General features: G+C 41.3%; 2 protein-coding genes across 21 annotated transcripts in view; one reads left to right on the plus strand and one right to left on the minus strand.

Annotated features, from left to right (window-relative positions):
- The window catches only part of ZNF350 (zinc finger protein 350), a 26,137-nt gene extending 20,497 nt beyond the window's left edge, over positions 1-5,640 (plus strand). For all 5 annotated transcript variants that reach the window (XM_058425024.1, XM_032168956.2, XM_058425023.1 and 2 more), the window contains 3 exons: positions 861-987; positions 1,319-1,414; positions 3,771-5,640. In XM_058425024.1, the coding sequence (XP_058281007.1) occupies positions 861-987; positions 1,319-1,414; positions 3,771-5,131 (1,584 nt within the window). In that variant the 3' untranslated portion in view covers positions 5,132-5,640. The remainder of the gene's footprint in view (positions 1-860; positions 988-1,318; positions 1,415-3,770) is intronic.
- LOC116478081 (uncharacterized) overlaps positions 1-19,028 on the minus strand; it is a 31,280-nt gene extending 12,252 nt beyond the window's left edge. For 3 of the 16 annotated variants that reach the window (XR_004250716.2, XR_004250714.2, XR_009208920.1), the window contains exons 1-2: positions 18,943-19,028; positions 1,056-1,137 (exon numbers count right to left, since the gene is read on the minus strand). The gene's annotated coding sequence lies outside the window, so the exon portion shown is untranslated. Of the gene's footprint in view, positions 1-864; positions 939-1,055; positions 1,138-2,415; positions 2,542-3,728; positions 3,821-18,942 lie in introns of those variants that run through there. The other 13 variants (XR_009208919.1, XR_009208914.1, XR_009208923.1 and 10 more) reach the window with 9 other exon arrangements.
- Positions 19,029-20,112: the final 1,084 nt, after the last annotated feature.

Consider the following 20,112-nt stretch of genomic DNA (forward strand, 5'->3'; position numbering starts at 1 on the left):
TATTTTATTTTATTTTATTTTATTTATTTTATTTTATTTTATTTTATATTTTATTTTATTTTATTTTATTTATTTTATTTTATTTATTTTATTTTATTTTATATTTTATTTTATTTTATTTTATTTTATTTTATTTATTTTATTTTATTTTATTTTATTTTATTTTAGACAGAGTCTTGCTCTGTTGCTTAGGCTGAAGTGCAGTAGCATGGTCATAACTCAGTGTAGTCTCTAACTCCTGGGCTCAAATGAGCCTCCTGCCTCAGCCTCCCAAGTAGCTGGGACCACAGGCACTCACCACTGTGCCTAGCTAATTTTTTAATTTTTTGTACAGATGGAGTCTCATGTTGCCCAGGCTGGTCTTGAACTCCTGGGCTCAAGTGACCCTCCTGCCTTGGCCTCCCAAAGTGCTGAGATTACAGGTGTGAGCTACTGTGCCTGACCACTACTGTGCCATTTTATATCAGACACTTCAGTATCCTCAGGAGGTCCTGGAACCAATACCCTACAGATACTAAAGGATGGCTGTATATATGTCTTTCATCTGCATGTATATAAAATAAATATATGTACATATATTCATATATATTTACATATATAAAATGTATAAATATGTTTTTAGGTTAGCAAGATTTAACTTCTACACTTTATAGAAACTTCCAGTTGGGTGAATGGAGGATGACTGAATATACAACTACAGAATATTATATTAGGACTTTACTTCTTCCACACTGTATTAAAAAAAAAAACTATTTGGTATATACACACAGCCTGTAGAGTGGAAATGAGCAGGAAAACTTTAGGATTTCTTCCATATCATCAGAAAGATACCAGTTTATTAAACAGGACTGTTATTACAGGAATCCGTAACACTGGAGGATGTGGCTGTGGACTTCACCTGGGAGGAGTGGCAGCTCCTGGGCGCTGCTCAGAAGGACCTGTACCGGGATGTGATGTTGGAGAACTACAGCAACCTGGTGGCAGTGGGTGAGGACAGCTGCCCTGTGTCACTCAAAGGGTGCCCAGTTAGTGGCCTTCCTTTCTGAGATGCTTACCTCTTTGGAATGCCTGCAGTACTCTGAAGTGGTAGATTCTCAGATCCTTCTCTTGCTCCCACACAAGACGGTGTAATCTGCTCTTTTGTGAGAGAAAAACCTTGATGTTACAGATATGAAACTAAACTTTCATAGTTTCAGATAAAAAACTAAATTTTACATATTTTAAGAAACTCAAGTTTCTTAAAATGTAACATTCTTCCTTCTTGACATTGCCAGCCCAATTTGATATGTCTAAGTCCTCTATCATTTCCCATGAACAGGGTATCAACCCAGCAAACCGGATGCACTCTTCAAGTTGGAACAAGGAGAACAACCGTGGACAACTGAAGGTGGAATCCACAGTGGAGCCTGTTCAGGTGAGAGAACCCACAAGGCAGAAGGCTATGGAAGTCACATTCTAGTCAGTCAGAGAAGGCAACACAGCTGTGAAGGGGGTTTGAGGATATGTAAACAGTTCCTCTCTCATCTGTCTCCCAGTGTGAGACCTGTTTTTCTTTGTAGGAATTTAGAGTAAAAAAAAAAAAAACTCTTAATCTCCTCAGAGATCTGATTACTTTATCTACATATTTTTTGTTTGCCTGCATAATTTTCTTCCTGGGGTTTCAAATATTTCCCTTCTTCATGTCGTTCCACCTCTCTTGTTACGAAATTCCACCTTCCAGGCCTCTCTCCACAGAGGAAACTTTGAAGTCCTCACTGTTTTCAGATTCTCACCCCTTTATGCCCTTGGCTAATGCTGACCTCCCCTCCTAACACTTCCCCTGTGTTGGATGTGGCTTCCTCAGGGTAAACTGGGCTTTCACTGTGCCTTGGCTTCCTTCGCTTCTCTTTTTCCTTATTCTTAGATTCTCCAAAGGCCCGGTTTTCCATTTTCTCATCCGTGCCCTTCACTCTTCAAAGTTTCCTTCATTCTAGTAAGTTAAACTCCTTCCGTTCCCTGGAGGAGAGTCCCAAACTGACATCTCCCTGTTGTTATCTAACACCGATTTTAGTTCTGTGTAATTTACTTCATGGCAACTCTCCCCTGAGTTCCTAGTAACTGCAAGGAACTAGAATCATCTTTCCTCCAAGAAAACCCCTGTTAAGTTTGGATTCTCGTTTGTTCCTGTACATCCTGAATCTTGGCCATCTGGGCATTACCTGCCTGAAGAGCTCTCTTCTTTAAAGGTCTCTGCTAGTCATGATGAATCTCTAAGTAAAAAAGTCATTTTTTAACATCCTACATTCTCAGGTCCAGCTTCAACCAGGTCATAACTTCCGCCTACTTCCATTTGGTTCCTTTCTGTATTTAATAATTTGCTTTTGTTTTTTTCCCCATCGTATTCTGATGACACTAAGTCCCAGTAAACCATGTTACCTGTCAAATTTCTCGTTTCAGTGATCTCTGTGATATAATACCATCTTGCTCATAAAGAGATTTCCATCTTCTTTCCTAAACCCTGCCTGGTGTGTTCCACACATGATTACTTCCCTGACTCATTCCCTTAAAAATTATTTATTATTATTATTTATTTTTATTAATTTATTTTTTTTTTTGAGACAGAGTCTCGCTCTGTGCCCAGGCTGGAGTGCAATGGTGTGAACTTGGCTCACCACAACCTCCGCCTCCCTGGTTCAAGCGATTCTTGTGCCTATCCCCAACACTAGCACCATACCTGGCACATGGTGATCATTCAGTAAGAGTATGTGGAATGAATGAATCTGTTCTTTGGTTGAAATGGGCCTCCAACCTCTGGTCTGCTGGTCACAGTGAATTGCTTGTATTTTAAGGTCTTTGTTTTGCAAGGCACATTTAGAAAGCAGCCAAATCTGTCTTTATTTATTATTAGTGATCTAACCTTGTTTTTATGCTAACTGCTTTCACCTTTTAGTTTGTTTATACTATTATTTTTTGCCAATGTGCAAGGAACATTAAACATGGAGTTTTATTTACACTCAGGTCATAGGGTTATTACTAAGAGACACCTCACATCAAGGCATTAAAAAAAAAAATACTTTGGGGCCAGGCACAGTGGCTCACACCTGTAACCCCAGAACTTTGGGAGACTCAAGCAGGCAGATCACCTGAGGTCGGGAGTTCGAGATCAGCCTGGCTAACATGGTGAAACCCTGTCTCTACTAAATATACAAAATTAGCTGGGTGTGGTGGTGTATGCCTGTAATCCCAGCTACTTGGGAGGCTGAGGCAGGAGAATCACTTGAACTCAGGAGGTGGAGGTTGCAGTGAGCCGGGATCGTGCCACTGCACTCCAGCCTAGGCGACAGAGTGAGACTCTGTCCCCCAAAAACAAACAAACACAAAATACTTTGGCCGTGAGTCGGGAATGTGCCACTGCACTCCAGCCTGGGCGACAGAGTGAGACTCCGCCTCCCAAAAACAAAACAAAAAATACTTTGGCTGGGCATGATGGCTCACCTGAGGTCAGGAGTTTGAGACCAGCCTGGCCAACATGGTGAAACCCCATCTGTACTAAAACTACAAAAATTAGCTGGGCATGGTAGCAGGCACCTGTAATCCCAGCAACTTGGGAGGCTGAGGCAGGAGAATCACTTGAACCCAGGAAGCAGAGGTTGCAGTGACATGAGATTGCAGCATTGCACTCCAACCTGGACAACAGAGCAAAACTCCATCTTAAAGAAAAAAAAAAAAAAAACACAACAAACTTTTACCCCAAATCAAAATGATAGAAATCTTTGTTCTTTTCTTTCTAGACATATGGAAAGTTGATGATCATGTGCTGGAGCGCTTGCAGAGTGAAAGCCTGGTGGACAGAAGGAAACGATGTCATGAACATGATGCATTTGAAAATGTTCATTGCAGCAAAAGTCAGTTTCTGTTAGGGCAAAATCATGATCTATTTGACTTACATGGGAAAAGTTTGAAATCCAATTTAACTTTAATTAACCAGAGCAAAGGCTACGAAATAAAGAACTCTGTTGAGTTTACTGGAAATACGGACTCCTTTCTTCATGCTAACCATGAACGACTTCATACTGCAATTAAATTCCCTGCAAGTCAAAAACTTGTCAGCACTAAGTCCCAATTCATCAGTCCCAAGCATCAGAAAACACGCAAATTAGAGAAGCATCATGTGTGCAGTGAATGTGGGAAAGGCTTCATCAAGAAGTCTTGGCTAACTGATCACCAGGTAATGCATACAGGAGAGAAACCCCACAGATGTAGTCTATGTGAGAAAGCCTTCTCCAGAAAATTCATGCTCACTGAACATCAGCGAACTCATACAGGAGAAAAACCTTATGAATGCCCTGAATGTGGCAAAGCCTTTCTCAAGAAATCACGGCTCAACATACATCAGAAAACACATACCGGAGAGAAACCCTATATATGCAGTGAATGTGGAAAAGGCTTCATCCAGAAAGGAAATCTCATTGTACACCAGCGAATTCATACAGGTGAGAAACCATATATATGCAATGAATGTGGAAAAGGCTTCATTCAGAAGACTTGTCTCATAGCACATCAGAGATTTCACACAGGAAAGACACCCTTTGTGTGCAGTGAATGTGGAAAATCCTGTTCTCAGAAATCTGGTCTCATTAAACATCAAAGAATTCACACAGGAGAGAAACCCTTTGAATGTACTGAATGTGGGAAAGCCTTTAGCACAAAGCAAAAGCTCATTGTCCATCAAAGGACTCATACAGGAGAGAGACCCTATGGCTGCAACGAGTGTGGGAAAGCGTTTGCATATATGTCGTGTCTGGTTAAGCATAAGAGAATACACACAAGGGAGAAACAAGAGGCAGCCAAGGTGGAAAATCCTCCTGCAGAGAGGCACAGCTCATTACACACCAGTGATGTCATGCAGGAGAAAAACTCTGCTAACGGGGTGACTACACAAGTGCCTTCTGTGGCCCCTCAGACATCATTAAACATCAGCGGCCTCCTCGCAAACAGGAACGTAGTCCTTGTGGGACAGCCGGTGGTCAGATGTGCAGCCTCAGGAGATAACAGAGGATTTGCACAGGACAGAAACCTTGTGAATGCAGTGAATGTGGTTGTGCCTTCTGTGATCAATTATGTCTTATTTTATGTTACAGAAAACCCATAGGAAGAAAACTCAGATCTATGTGGAAAAGGGTTGAGCAAAAATTTGTAGTTCATTATGTGGCCAAAAAGCATACACTGAGAGAAAATGTTTAAGGCTGAGATAGCCTGATAAACTCATCCTATTTAAATGTATGCTGCGATACACAGGCAAAATCTGATGTTAACCTAAGCACATACACAGCAATTGCTCGATTGTGTCAATTAAATGAGTAAAGGAAGCCCAAATACTTTTAAGTGGAGGAAATGAAGTACTGTGAATTTTTAAAAGAGATGAGATAATTGGTGTTGGGAGTGTTGCAGTGACTGAAAAGCTTCATAAGGAGCGGTTGGTGGGAAAGGGCTAATACTGGAATGGTGGAATGTGGGACACATATGTGTCAATTCAGTTTCCTTAGACCAGAGTGGAGGATTAATTGAAAACCAGGACCATAAACTTTCAGAACTTTATATTATGCAGAGGGATCTGTGAAACTAGTCAATTTGTTTCATTAAACAAATATTTTAAAATTATTTCCTTTGTACCTTGTCCTGTTCCAGGAGTTGAGGTCAAAAAAGAAAGTTTGTGGTCTGGAGAGTTTGTGGGGTTAATTTTAAGTGATATCATTACACTCAGATAATCTAGTCAGGGGATGCAAATATCTACATTAGGTGAAATGGACATGGAGTAACTGTGTCCACGGGACACAATAATTTATTGTTCAAGGAGTAGCAGAAGGACTGCTGTTAATGGTACTTAAGCACCTTAGTACAAAAAGGAGGGTTTTTTGTTTGTTTTTGCCCATGTCTTATCTCTCCAAGAGATTACAAATTCCCTAAGTTTTGTGGCTACTTAAATTTTAGAATTAGAGAAACAACACAAAATTTAAAAATTCAGTTCTCTCACTGCTCAAGAGCTGTATATGTGAGTAGCAGCTACCAAACTGGACAGCAGAGTGAACAGAATTTTGAGACAATGGGGACTCTTTGTCATCATTTCCAACATCCCAGAAAGTTATGCTGGAGAGGCTGCTTTGCATGATCTAATATTTCCCAACACATAGAAAAACAAAAACTAATTATGTATTGATTTGGAGAGAGAATGATTTGGAAAGAGAAGTGTATTTTGTCATTGAAGGGAATGACAGTTGTAAAGAATAGAATTGTCACTCACAACTTTTGTGTGATTAGAGAGACTTAGCCAAATATAAAAGGGGCAGAGCAGAAAAGGAAAAGGACCCTTAGAATAAGTAGAACACAAAGGAGGAGGAAAATCTTAGTCTCTGAGAATGGATGAGACTGTAACAGATGGGAGGAGGTGGGTTTCTTTTGGGACGTCTTAGAGATGACCCTATTATTTGTCCATAAGACCTATCACCTGCTAGAGTTACCATTTCAGAGATCCCAGCTTCTCTGACCTGCTGAACTGAGACGTGATTTTTCTTTCTTTTTTTTTTTTTGAGACGGAGTCTTGCTCTGTCACCCAGGCTGGAGTGCAGTGGCGCAATCCCGGCTCACTGCAAGCTCCGTCTCCCGGGTTCACACCATTCTCCTGCCTCAGCCTCTCCAAGTAGCTGGGACTACAGGCGCCCACCACCACGCCTGGCTAATTTTTTGTATTTTTAGTAGAGACGGGGTTTCACCGTGGTCTCGATCTCCTGACCTCGTGATCCGCCTGCCTCGGCCTCCCAAAGTGCTGGGATTACAAGCGTGAGCCACCGCACCCGGCCCTTCTTTTTTTTTTTTGAGACATGATTTATCTTCATCATTCTTCTCATTTTTCTGGGAGTAGGTCTCTTGGCCTTCTTAATCCAGTTTTTTAACCTTCATCCCATATGGATTCACTGTCCAAGTTACAGTAAGTGCTGCTCATAGGAAAATAAATGGAGATTTGCCTTGTTGTGGCTAGGTCAGAATTCAACAGAAATATCTGCCTCAGGTTTGCTGTGAGAAGTAAATGTAAAGTACTTAAAACAGTGCCTAGAAAGAAACACAATTAATACAAGTAATGGTATTAGTCCCAGCGAGGGGAAGAGGAGGAATCAAGAGTATAGGTGTGCCTGAACTTAATCAAAACTGACTTGATGACAAAAAGGGTTCCCATGCACTGAGCCAAGGATTCCTCATATAGCATACTTTTTAAGCTTAATAGAGCTGTGATTATGAAACTCTCTTGCTTTAAACTTTGAAACGTGCAATGACTGTTCTGCTTGGGGTTTGGACAATGGCAAACATCCTTAAAATGGCTATCAAGTCTGCATGTTCTGGTTCTTTCTTCCCTCTCCCATACTCCACCTTGCTTTCCCTGTTCTGACACACTGGCCCTCTTTTGGCCCCTCATATGCTGCTGACATCCTTTCATCACCTTCAGGCCTCTGTGCATGCTCTTTCTTCTGCCTGAACTTTTCTTTCACCCCATTTTCTGCATTTTTCCTCCTTCATGATCTTCAAACATCACTAATTCAGGGCAGCTTTCCCTCACCAGTCTGACCTTCCATAGGATCATGTTCCTCTTCTTCCTAGCACTTAGGGGAACTGCAGTTTAACATTTTGTAGATTTCAATGTGCATTCCCCATCTGAATTCTAAACTCCCGGAAGGCAGAGACAGTGGGGAAAAGAAAGATCAGACTGTTACTGTGTCTATGAAGAAAGAAGTTGACATAAGGAACTCCATTTTGTTCTGTACTAAGAAATTCTTCTGCCTTGAGATGCTGTTAATCTGTAACCCTAGCCCCAACACTGTGCTCACAGAAACGTGCTGTGTTGACTCAAGGTTTAATGGATTTAGGGCTGTGCAAGATGTGCTTTGTTAAAAAGGTGTTTGCAGGCAGTATGCTTGGGAAAAGTCATCGCCATTCTCCAGTCTCTGGTACTCAGGGAAAAAATGCACTGTGGAAAGCCGCAGGGACTTCTGCCCAAGAAAGCCTGGGTATTGTCCAAGGTTTCTCCCCACTGAGACAGCCTGAGATATGGCCTCATGGTAAGGGAAAGACCTGACCGAACCCCAGCCCAACCCCCGTAAAGGGTCTGTGCTGAGGAGGATTAGTGAAAGAGGAAGGCCTCTTTGCAGTTGAGATAAGAGGAAGGCATCTGTCTCCTCGTCCCTCGGAATGGAATGTGTCGGTGTAAAAACCGATCGTACATTCTGTTTACTGAGATAGGAGAAAACCGCCTTATGGCTGGAGGTGAGACATGCTGGCGGCAGTACTGCTCTTTACTGCACTGAGATGTCTGTAAAGTCAAACATAAATCTGGCCTATGTGCACAAGGCACAGCACCTTTCCTTAAACTTATTTATGACACAGAGTCCTTTGCTCACATGTTTTCCTGCTGACCCTCTCCCCACTATTACCCTATTGTCCTGCCACATCCCCCTCACTGAGATGGTAGAGATAGTGATCAATAAATACTGAGGGAACTCAGAGACCAGTGCTGGTGCGGATCCTCCGTATGCTGAATGCTGGTCCCCTGGGCCCACTGTTCTTTCTCTATACTTTGTCTCTGTATCTTATTTCTTTTCTCAGTCTCTCATCCCACCTGACGAGAAATACCCACAGGTGTGGAGGGGCTGGCGCCCTTCAAGAGAGCAGGTCTGTTTTTTCCTCATTTCACCTCCAACATCAGGCACTAGATCAGGCACCTCGCAGATGCTGAGATAGTATCTGGTTGAATTAGGGAATGTTGCTCCGACAGCTTTCAAGCTACTTAGCTGCCAAGTGGCAGGCTCTAGATTCAAATGTTTTCTGGCATCTAAAACTTTTTTTTTTTTTTTGCTTGGAGGGTTTGTTTTATTTTATGACCTCATCCTTAGATTATCCTGTGATCAGCCTCCACTGCTAGGGCGATAGAGACTGGCTGTTTATTTTTACTCTGAAATAGTTTGACTAGGTCACATAGTCATGCGATTCAAAACTTAAAGCTATATAAAAAAGTACATTTGTGAATATCTTATCCTGTTCTCAATCCTAGTTTTCCCCTGACCTTCTAGCTTTTACAGGTAAACATGTTTACTGTGAATCCATCCAGTGTTTCTTTTTATAATACAAGTATATATTATTATTTGTCCTTTTTTCAAAAGGTGGCATACTGCATACACTCTTTTGCGTCTTTTCTATGTTTTGTTTGTTTGAGACGGAGTCTTGCTCTGTTGCCAGGCTGGAGTGCAGTGGTGCGATCTCAGCTCACTGCAACTTCTGCCTCCCAGGTTCAAGCGATTCTCCTCCCTCAGCCTCCCGAGTAGCTGGGACGACAGGCACGTGCCACCACACCCAACTAATTTTTTTGTAGTTTTCATAGAAATGGGGTTTCACAGTGTTGGCCGGATGGTCTGGATCTCCTGACCTTGTGATCCACTGCCTCGGCCTCCCAAAGTGCTGGGACTACAGGCGTGAGCCACCACACCCGGCCGCATCTTTTGTATGTTTAATTATCACTGAGTAGCAGCACAGCACCTTGAGGGTAAGTGAAGAAGGAATGACTGTAACCTGTAAGCCAAATATGGTTATTCAATAGTCTTATTATTGAAGTGCTGTGTTCCAGTTTTTGTTCTGAGCACTGGGGCTAAAAAAAAATTACAGAGTTCTGCCTTTGTGGAACTCACAGTCCATTCTGAAGAGCAGTTAAGTGAGCAGATGATGATGATCATGAAAAATGATCTTCAATTATCCCCAGAAGAGAGATGCTTCCTCCATTTCCCTATTGAATGCCTTCTATAGTTCCCTTCCTTAGCCCCACTTAAGAGTTGCAATTTTATATTTAATGATTGCATTATTATAAATAAGACAAACCTGAGAGGCATCCCAGACTGCTGTCTGAAGAAGTGACATTTCAAATGATTCATGAAAGGACAAGTATAGTAACTAATATTCCTTCATTTTTTCCTGTGTGCCAAACACTTCATAAGAAGAGAAAGTATTTGCAAATTCCTGGTAGCGTATAAGACCACAAGATACCTCAGAAGGGACAGAATAAGAATCAAATGTATAGCATAGAGTAATGGAAGCTGAGAATGGAGAATCTGGTGTTTGCTTGTGTACAGCTGAAGGGGGCCAGCCCCTCCACACCTGTAGGTGTTTCTCGTCAGGTGGGACAAGAGACAGAAAAGAAATAAGACACAGAGACAAAGTATAGAGAAAGAACAGTGGGCCCAGGGGACTGGCGCTCAGCATATGGAGGACCTCCACCGGCACTGGTCTCTGAGTTCCCTCAGTATTTACTGATCACTGTCTCTACCATCTCAGAGAGGGGGATGTGGCAGGACTATAGGGTAATAGTGGGGAGAGGGTCAGCAGGAAAGCATGTGAGCAAACATCTCTGTGTCATAAATAAGTTTAAGGAAAGGTGCTGTGCCTTGATGTGCACGTAGGCCAGATTTATGTTTGACTTTACACAAACATCTCAGTGCAGTAAAGAGCAGTATTGCTGCCAGCATGTCTCACCTCCAGCCATAAGATGGTTTTCTCCTATCTCAGTAAATAGAACATACTATCGGGTTTTACACCGAGACATTCCATTCCCAGGGAGGAGCAGGAGCGAGATACCTTCTTATCTCAACTGCAAAGAGGCCTTCCTCTTTCACTAATCCTCCTCAGCACAGACCCTTTACAGGTGTTGGGATGGGAGATGGTCAGGTCCTTCCCTTCCCACAAGTCCATATCTCAGGCTGTCTCAGTGGGGAGAAACTTTGGACAATACCCAGGCTTTCTTGGGCAGAGTTCCCTGCGGCCTTCTGCAATGCATTATGACCCTGGGTACTCGAGACTGGAGAATGGTGATGACTTTCACCAAGCATACTGCCTGCAAACACATTTTTACCAAAGCATATCCTGCACAGCCCTAAATCCATTAAACCTTGAGTCAACACAGTACATGTCTCTGCAAGCACAGGGTTGGTGCTAGGGTTAAAGATTAACAGCATCTCAAGGCAGAAGAATTTTTCTTAGTACAGAACAAAATGGAGTTTCTTATGTCTTCTTCTTTCTACATAGACACAGTAACAGTCATCTCTCTTTCTTTCCCCCACACTACTGGCTTCACATGGAAAGACAAACAATGGACATGGATGATTGTGCCTCATGAATATACTCAGAGTCCAACTTATTTCTCAGAAATATTGAAACCAAATGTCTTGTATGCTGCATTTTTTGAAAACTACACTTTAATACAGTATGTGGATGATTTCCTTCTTTGTTCAGAAGGTGAGAAATCTGCTACAAAAAGATGGGATTCACTTGTTACAAAAATTGCTTTCAAAAAGACATGGGGTCTCCAGTAAAAATTCTTGAGTTCTGTCAACAATGAGTAAAATATTTAGAGTTATCTATTGTCCAAGAAAGGCCTTTTTATTGATCCAAAGAGAAAATAAAACAAATATTTTCCTTGCTTACTCTAAAAACTAAGAAAACACCTAAGAGGATTTCTGGAACTGGAAAATTATTGCAGAAATTAGATTCTGAATTTTTCATTAAAAGCTTACCTTTCTATATACCCTTTTAAAATGAGACAAGCAGACCTCTGGATAGGACAGAGAAAAATCAATTAATGTTAGGAACAATTTAAAGGATCTCATAGATGCCCCAGTACTAGGAAATCCAAATTATAAATTTTGTTTACATTGTTTGTACAGGAAAATCAAGAAAATGTCCTAGGCATTCTGACCCAAAAACATGGGGGCTCAAAATAGACCTGTATAATACAACAGTCAGCCATTGGATTCAGTGGCTAGAAGACTACCAGCCTGCATAGGGTTAATACAGCAATCACCCTACTAGTAAACCTCCTGGGCTCAAGCAATCTTCCCACCTCTGCCTCCTAGCTAGCTGGGACTTCAGGTGCACGCCAACATGCCTGGCTAATTTTTTTAAATTTTTTGTGGAGGCAGGGGTGTCTCCTTATGTTTCCCAGGCTGGTCTCAAATTCCTGAGCTCAAGAGAGCCTTTTGCCTTAGCCTCCCAGTGTGCTGGGATTACAGGCATGAGCCACCACACCCAGCCTGGAAGCACTTCTAAATTCACTTCATACTCAGAAATATTTAGTTAGCAGGCTGATCCCTTTGGAAGTCCTACTTCTTTCTGCACCTCATATGAAACTGCCCCTAAATTTGAATGAAATGCCTTGTGATTGCATAATCTTTTTTTTTTTCTTTTTTTTGAGACACGGTCTGGCTCTGTTGCTCAGGCTAGACTGCAGTGGTGTGATTTTGGCTCACTGCAACCTCTGCCTCCAGGGCTCAAGCCATCCTCCCACCTCAACCTCTAAGTAGCAGGGACTATAGGCGCCTGCCACCATCCCTGGCTAATTTTTGTATTTTAGGTAGAGATGGGGTTTCACCATGTTGCCCGGGCTGGTCTCGAACTCCTGAGTTCAAGGAATCTACCCACCTTGGCCTCCCAAAGTGCTAGAGTTACAGGCATGAGCCAGCATGCCAGCCTGAAAGCACTTCTAAATTCACTTCATGCTCAGAATTATTTAGTTAGCTGGCTAGTCCCTTTAGAAGTCCTACTTCTTTCTGCACCTCATATGACAATGTCTACATGTAATAACCTAAATTCTACTACTCTTCTCCCCCTAAATTTGGATGAAGTGCCTCATGATTGCATAACCTTAACTGGTCAGCTTTTCTCTCCTAGGACAAACCTGCAAGAAACTCATCTTAGTAACACTGGTGTGGTTTGATTTACAGACAGATCTTACTTAAAGATTAATCTCAAATTACAAGCAGGTTATTTTATAATATCCCAAGGAGAAAAAATAGAAAGTGCTTATCTTCTAGAAGCAATCTCTGCTCAACAAGCTAAATTGATAGCATTAATTAGAGCTTGTCAATTCGCAAAATGAATAACTGCTAATTTACATACAGGTAACAGATATACCTTTGAAGTCATTCGTGACTTTGTAATACTGTGAAAATAAATAAGGAGGGTCCTGAACCTCTTCTGGACGGTCCATAAAAAAATGGATACCTTATCTCTTTATTATTAAAAACATTATTACAAAACTCACTACCTATCATTAAAATCCAAATCAGATACTCCAAAAAATTCCAAATCAGATACTCCAGAAAGTGAAGGAAGTCAGCTAGCTCATAAGGTTACAATGAGGACTGCCTAAATACATCTAGGCAATAAAAACAATTCATATTAACTTTGAAAGAAGCCCCCAAATTTGACATAAATTAACCCAATCCAGAGCTCTAAAAACAGAATTAGAAAATAGAAAACAAAAAGGTGAAATATGGTATGGACTAAACAACTTGCCTATACTTCCTACTGAATTACAGTCATCATTTTCAACCCTATGGGCTGGTTTAATTCACCGGAGCCCTGATAAAGTGGTTACTTGAGAAAAATAGTATTTTGAAAAGTTTCTTCAACTATAGCCCATAAAGCATTTAGTCGCTGCCATATTTGCCCAAAATATAATCCAGGGAAACCTTTACGTATTTCCTAAGAACATTTTTCTTTACCTGAGGCCCCCTTTGAGGTGTGGCAGATTTAATTCGACTACCTCATCACAAGGATACAAATATGTTCTAGTAGTGAAAGTCTGTATAGTTTAGTTGGATAGAAGCATTTAAGTGCAGAAGAGCAACAGCCCTAACAGTAAGTAAAATTCTCCTTGAAAAATTATTTAGACTTGAGGAGTCTTTCTAGAACTTCATAGGGGCACAGGTACTCATTTCACTGCACATGTAATTCAGTCACTATGTAAAATATGGCCAGTTCTTTAACACTTCCATTCTGCATATCCCCCTCAGTCATCTGCATTAGTAGAATGCAAAAACAAAATAATTAAAATTCAATTGGCAAAATTAACCCAGGCTTTTAACATATCTTGGCCATGGGCCCTTCCACTGGTTTTGCTTAACCTAAAATCCACCCCTTTTGGTAGACATCAGTTTTCCCCAATTGAGATAATAACAGGTAGATGCATGAAATTATCCCCAGGAAAGTATAAATCCATAATGCTAAAAGAAGACATATTACATTTTTCTGACATCTTTATAAAACAACTAACTCAAAATCACAGTTTGTAAAAAGACTCTTTTTATAGTGAACTCCCAGAAAACAAAGAACTTAAAATCCATGAACTTCAGCCAGGATATTTTTTTTCTATTGGAAATGATATCTAAAATGATATTTGGTTAAAGGACTCCCTTTAACCAAACTGGAAAGCGCTCTATTAGATACTTCTTAGTAATCCTTGCACTAAAATGTAGAAGGCATAGACATGTGGATTCACATGTCTTATGTAAAGAATGTTGAGCCTAAAAGAAAATAGATAGTCTGTCTATTGGGGGTGTCTAAAAGTTATTAGGACTTGAGGAAAGTTGACTTTGGAGACTGAGTCACAGAACTTGACCTCTTAATTACTAACCTTTTATTACAGATTAATTTCCTTCCATGTTTCCTAGATCCCAGGCCAGATGACCCCAACATATAAGACCCTTTCACTGAAAGAAAATACTCATTGACTGAGATAAAAGACTTTTTGACTATTATATACATAATGTAAAATGTTAAATATATCTTTCAAAAAAAAAAAAGAGAGTCTCTTGACTCAAGCAAAATACTTAGGAGCAAACCTTAATTCCTCACTTTCTTCATCCCCTTGTTTTGAACTCATTGGTGAGCCTTGTCTTCCTCCATTACATATCCTCCTTTCTAAGAAATATGTAAAAGTGGCATGAGTCTTGGCTTAAAAGGAAGAAGGTGGTCCCTTAGGCCCCTGTGTGATGCCAACCAAGACATAATTGTAGAATTATAGAAGATGCTATTAGTTACATGACAAGGGATCAGTATATTAGGGACAATTAAATGGGAAAAATTCAGATGTGACATCTGTGTAGGTACTACATGCCAAATGTGACTGAAGAAGGTGACAGACAACACATGTGGGCACCAGCAGCAGCACCCATTCAGTAACACATCTTATCCTGTTCAGAAGCACATCTGCTTCTGGAGAGGTCTACATGGTTCACTGGCCTGTTACAAACTTTCCAAATGATCATTGTTTCTCATCTTTCCTTCTTTCTTTAGAAGCACAGGAGAATGTGCCCACAGTGAGGCTAAAGGTTGGACATTGAGAATAAGTTTCCCTCTAAATGTGAGATTGGTGCTTTGGGAAAATTAGTTTGCTGATACGGAATGAAGAAAAGGGATGCATTTTAAAAACAGGATGACCATCTAAGAGTGTTACAGATACGCTGAAGTCAAAATCTGACATTCTGACTTGGCTCTCCCAAGACATTTGTTTAAAACAAGTGTGTCTGCTTATTTCCCTGATTGGATATAGGCAGTGTGTGTTTTCTCTTATAATTTGCAGCTACCTCATTTTTTAGCTTGCTTGTGTTTTTATTTTGTTTTCCCCAGCCAGAACGTAAGGCGGTGGTTCACACCTGTAATCCTAGCACTTTGAGAGGCTGAGGCGGGTGGATCACCTGAGGTCTGGAGTTCGAGATCAACCTGGCCAACATGGTGAAGCCCCATCTCTACTAAAAATACAAAAAATTAGCTGGGCATGGTGGTAGGCGCCTGTAATCCCAGCTACTAGGGAGGCTGAGGTGGGAGAATCACTTGAACCCAGGAGGCAGAGGCAGAGCCGAGATCACACCATTGCACTCTAGACTGGGCGAAAGAGCAAGACTCCATCCCAAAAGATATATATATATAAATTGTATATATATATATATGAAACTCTGGCTGTTCCTTATTATTGCATCATTGCTGTCACTGGGTGAAAGATAAGACTACCCATAGGCGAGAAAAATACAAAAGAAACTTACCCTCTACCATGCTACCTCAATTACTAACACAAAATCCAGTCGGCCTGGCAATAAAAGTTAATGTTGCTATGATTACCCCACTTATCCACATTTCAATTCTACTACTTCCCCTACAGACACCTTCTAACATTGGCTTTCATATGGCTGGCTTCGGACCAAATCTTCTGGTATTCTCCCCCATGGCTTGACAAATTTTCCATTTAATCTCTTCATTCTCTGCCCTTCATTATCTTTATTCAAAATTTAGATATGCCTTTTACATATCATGCCATCATTCCCTATGCTCTATATATCGCTTTAACCTCTATTTCCTTTACATTTCTATCATATTCCCTATCTTTGCCGATCATTTTTTAAACTGGCCTGATTTCCCCACAGAAATGATGTTAACAGTCTTTTTGAATAAATATAGAAATTGACCCTCCTAGTCTGAAAGCTTGAAACTTATATTCATTTTATCTGAGTTCATTTCTCATGAAACCAACCATCGGGCCTCCCAGATAGTATCAAGGAACTGAAACTTACCAGATCACTGCATCTAGACAATGCGATGGCGGACCCCTCATCCATCATGATTGCCTAACCGACCACCTGATTCCTATTGGCCAACTCCTCTTCCTTACCCTTCCCTAATTCCTGTATTATATTCCTCACCTGTTATATAAGCCACCAATTTTAGTCGGTTGTGGGGAGACAAATTTGATATTTATTTTCCTCTCCCACCTGCCGTTAGCCAAAAACGCCTTTCTTCTCTCGCAATACTCATTGTCTCAGTGATTGTCTGTGTGGCAAGCAACGGGACCTAGACCGAACCCTTGGCATTTCAGTAACATCTTGACATGTAACTTCCCACAACCTAGAATTCCAACAATACCTTGTGTTCAAAGCCTGTATTACATACAGATATTTCATATATTTGTTACAAAAAAACCATAACTACTAGAAGATATTTTCTTGTTTCTCACAAAATTCCATCCATTTTAGCATATATTAGGGCTGTGAGTTACCAAGTATGTCACAACAGCATCCCCTACAACTCTCTGCAGGGATTGTACTCCAAATCTATCAACCCAGACTCTCAGAGGGATAGGCCTTAATACATGCATTAGGTACGCATACTCCAGCAAATATTTGGATTTAAGAAATGCTTGGCTAGGAGCAGTGGCTCACGCCTGTAATCCTAGCACTTTGGAGTCTGAGGCAGGTAACGCATCGGGTGGATCGCTTGGGCTCAGGAGTTCAAGACCAGCCTGGGCAACATGGTGAAACCGCATTTCTACAAAAAATACAAAAATTAGCTGGGCATGGTGGCGAGTGCCTGTAGTCTCAGCTACTGAAGTGGGAGAATCCCTTGAGCCTGGGAGGCGGAGGTTGCAGTGAGCCAAGATCATACTACTGCACTCTAGCCTGGGCAGCAGTGTGAGACTCTGTCTCAATTTTTAAAAAATGACTTCCTCTTCTAGAGGAATTATGAAAAAACAGTATAAGCTACTTAAGAATAAATGTAACCATAAGGTCTAGGACATAAAAAAGTGAACCACAAATCTTGGGGTGGGAACGGAAGAACTTGAGTAATTAGGGTATCAGAATGTTATATATATGGAGAAAATATAGAAATAGAATTGAATATTTTATACATGTCAATTCCATTCCTAATTAAGGCAAACATTTAATGTGACTCCATTTACTAAGCCACTGGTACAACCTTCTGATGTGATACTGCCATTGAAAAATTTTATATGTAGTCCAGCTACTTGGGAGGCTGAGGCAGGAGGATCCCTTAAACCCAGGAGTTCAAGGTTAGAGTGAGCTGATGGCACCACTGTACTCCAGCCTGGGAGACAGGGCAAGACTGACTCTGTCTGTAGAGGTAGACAGATAGATGATAGATAGATAGATAGATAGATAGATAGATAGATAGATAGATAGATAATAGATAGATAGATAGATAGATAGATAGATAGATAGATAGATAGATAATAGATAGATAGACTGACTCTGTATAGATAGATAGATACATACATACATACATAGATACATAGATGTATATAGAGATAGAAATATAGAGATATATATACTATATATACATACATACATACATGTATGTATGTTTGTGATGAGAATTGAAGTGATGAAATCAAATATTTACCCAAAGTATTGCAATTGTGAAAACTGTAGGATGAAGTGAAAAAAAAAATGCTCCTAAATAAGAATCAGAAGTGTGGGTAGCAGAGATTTTTTTCTTGTGTTGGAATAAATCTGAAAGAAAATATTTATGAAAACGACATGGTGAAGTTGGGAAAAAAGTTCGACTTTAGTAGCAAACTCATAATTACCTTGTCCAGAAATTTGTAGACAACGATATGAATATAGGAAGGGAAATGTTTTTCATTGTTATTTTTAAGACAGACTTGGACTTGAAGAACCGAACTGCATGTAGATCCACTAGGTAAATGTAGCTTTAATCACAACTGTAACCAGCAGTCAATTATCAAGCCTCGACCCACCCACTTCTCCAGGGCCCTTGGGCCTCCAAAGCTCCAGACTCCTCAGGCCCCTAAACCACAGACATGTACAGGCCTCCTCAAACACTGACTCCAAATTAAATCTGAAACCTCAAACTGAAACCGCTTTCACCAAAACCTTCTCCAGCCCCAAGCTTCTCTATCACATTAAATTGCAAACGCGGACTGGACACCAAGTTCATTCATTGATACACACTTTCCTACCCCGTTTCGCAACCACTGATTCCCACGGCCTTCCCTCAAAGACCATAAACCTTGACAGTAGGTCGTTAATATCTTCCGGTCTCTTAATTACTGACCGCCAGGCGCCCTATCACCAAAGCCAGGCTTCTCCATTGAGTAAACCCAGAGAGAACCCCAGGACGCAGGGTCCCACATGGTCTCAGAACAGGGGGCTCCCCTTCATTGACCCCCACAGGCCTTTCACTTGGAGCCACATCCAGACCCCGACCCATCTTATCCTGAGTCTCTCCGGACTCCACCGAACGCTGGGACCAAACACTAAGCCTGCGTCCAAAACGACTTACATCTGCCTCCGCAGCCGTTGCTAGGGACTTTGAAGGCCCTCGGCGTCTGGCCGGGAAACCAGGCATTCCCAGACGACAGTTCCTCCCTCGGCCTTGCACTGTGACGTATCATGGCCACGCCCATCTCGGCGACTCCCGCCAGAGAACCCGGAAGGAAGGGCTGTTACCACAGCGTTGGAAGACAGTGAATTAATTTCAGGGCACCTCAGTCGCTGCGCAAACTGGATAAATTATCAGAAAATTATAAAAACTTTTAACAGCCTGAGCAAAAAGATAAGATGGCCGCGCGCTCTACCCCATACTGAGCCGTTAGGAAGAAGCATCATGGCTGCAGTTCATCTTAGGAGGTGTCGGTTTCCATTCAGTAGAAAATACAATCTGTTGGGAGTTTAGGGCGGAATCGTGGAGTATTTCTGAGGGCCTCTTCAGGACCAACAAGCTGTGCCAAAGGCGAATTGGCTGAAGGGGAATAGGGGGACAGCGGTCACAGAGTGGACCAAATTTGTGGACGTTCTGAATCTCCTTCAGTGGATGCAGAAAATAGGCAAGGCTAGTCTAGCCGAGAATTGTCTTGAGGCCAAATACTGGGGCGATCTCTATGAGGATCAATGCCCACGTGCAACTGCATACAGTGTGTGCTCACCTGTAATAAGGAAAAATGAGGCCTCAAATTTAATCAAATATTTCCCTAAAACACTTGAAGATGGAAATGAAGCATATAAGAGTGTTAAATAACTAAAGAGGCCGGGTGCCATGGCTCAAATATGTAATCTCAGCAATTTGGGAAGCTAAGTAGGGAGGATCACTTATGCCCAGGAGTTGAAGACCAGCCTGGGAAATATAGTGAAACTCTGCCTTTACAAAAAAAAAATTAGCAGAGTGTGGTGGTGCACACCCGTAGTCCCAGCCACTCTGGAGGCTGAGGTGGGAGGATGGCTTTAGCCCAGGAGATCAAGACTTCAGTAAGCCATGATCAGGCCACTGCATTCCAGCCTGGGCAACAGAGCACGACCCTGTCTCAAACAAAACAAAAACAAAAACAAACAACTGTTTAATTTTTTAAAATTACTAAATAATGCAGTTACCATTTGGCAAACGGCACGCTTAATAAATGTCAGCTACAATTTTTATGAAGGCGAGGGGCAATGTGCCTTTTGAAAGAGGCAACCT

The sequence above is a fragment of the Hylobates moloch genome, unplaced genomic scaffold, assembly GCF_009828535.3.
Source record: "Hylobates moloch isolate HMO894 unplaced genomic scaffold, HMol_V3 SCAFFOLD_12, whole genome shotgun sequence".
NCBI classification, from domain to species: Eukaryota; Metazoa; Chordata; class Mammalia; order Primates; family Hylobatidae; genus Hylobates; species Hylobates moloch.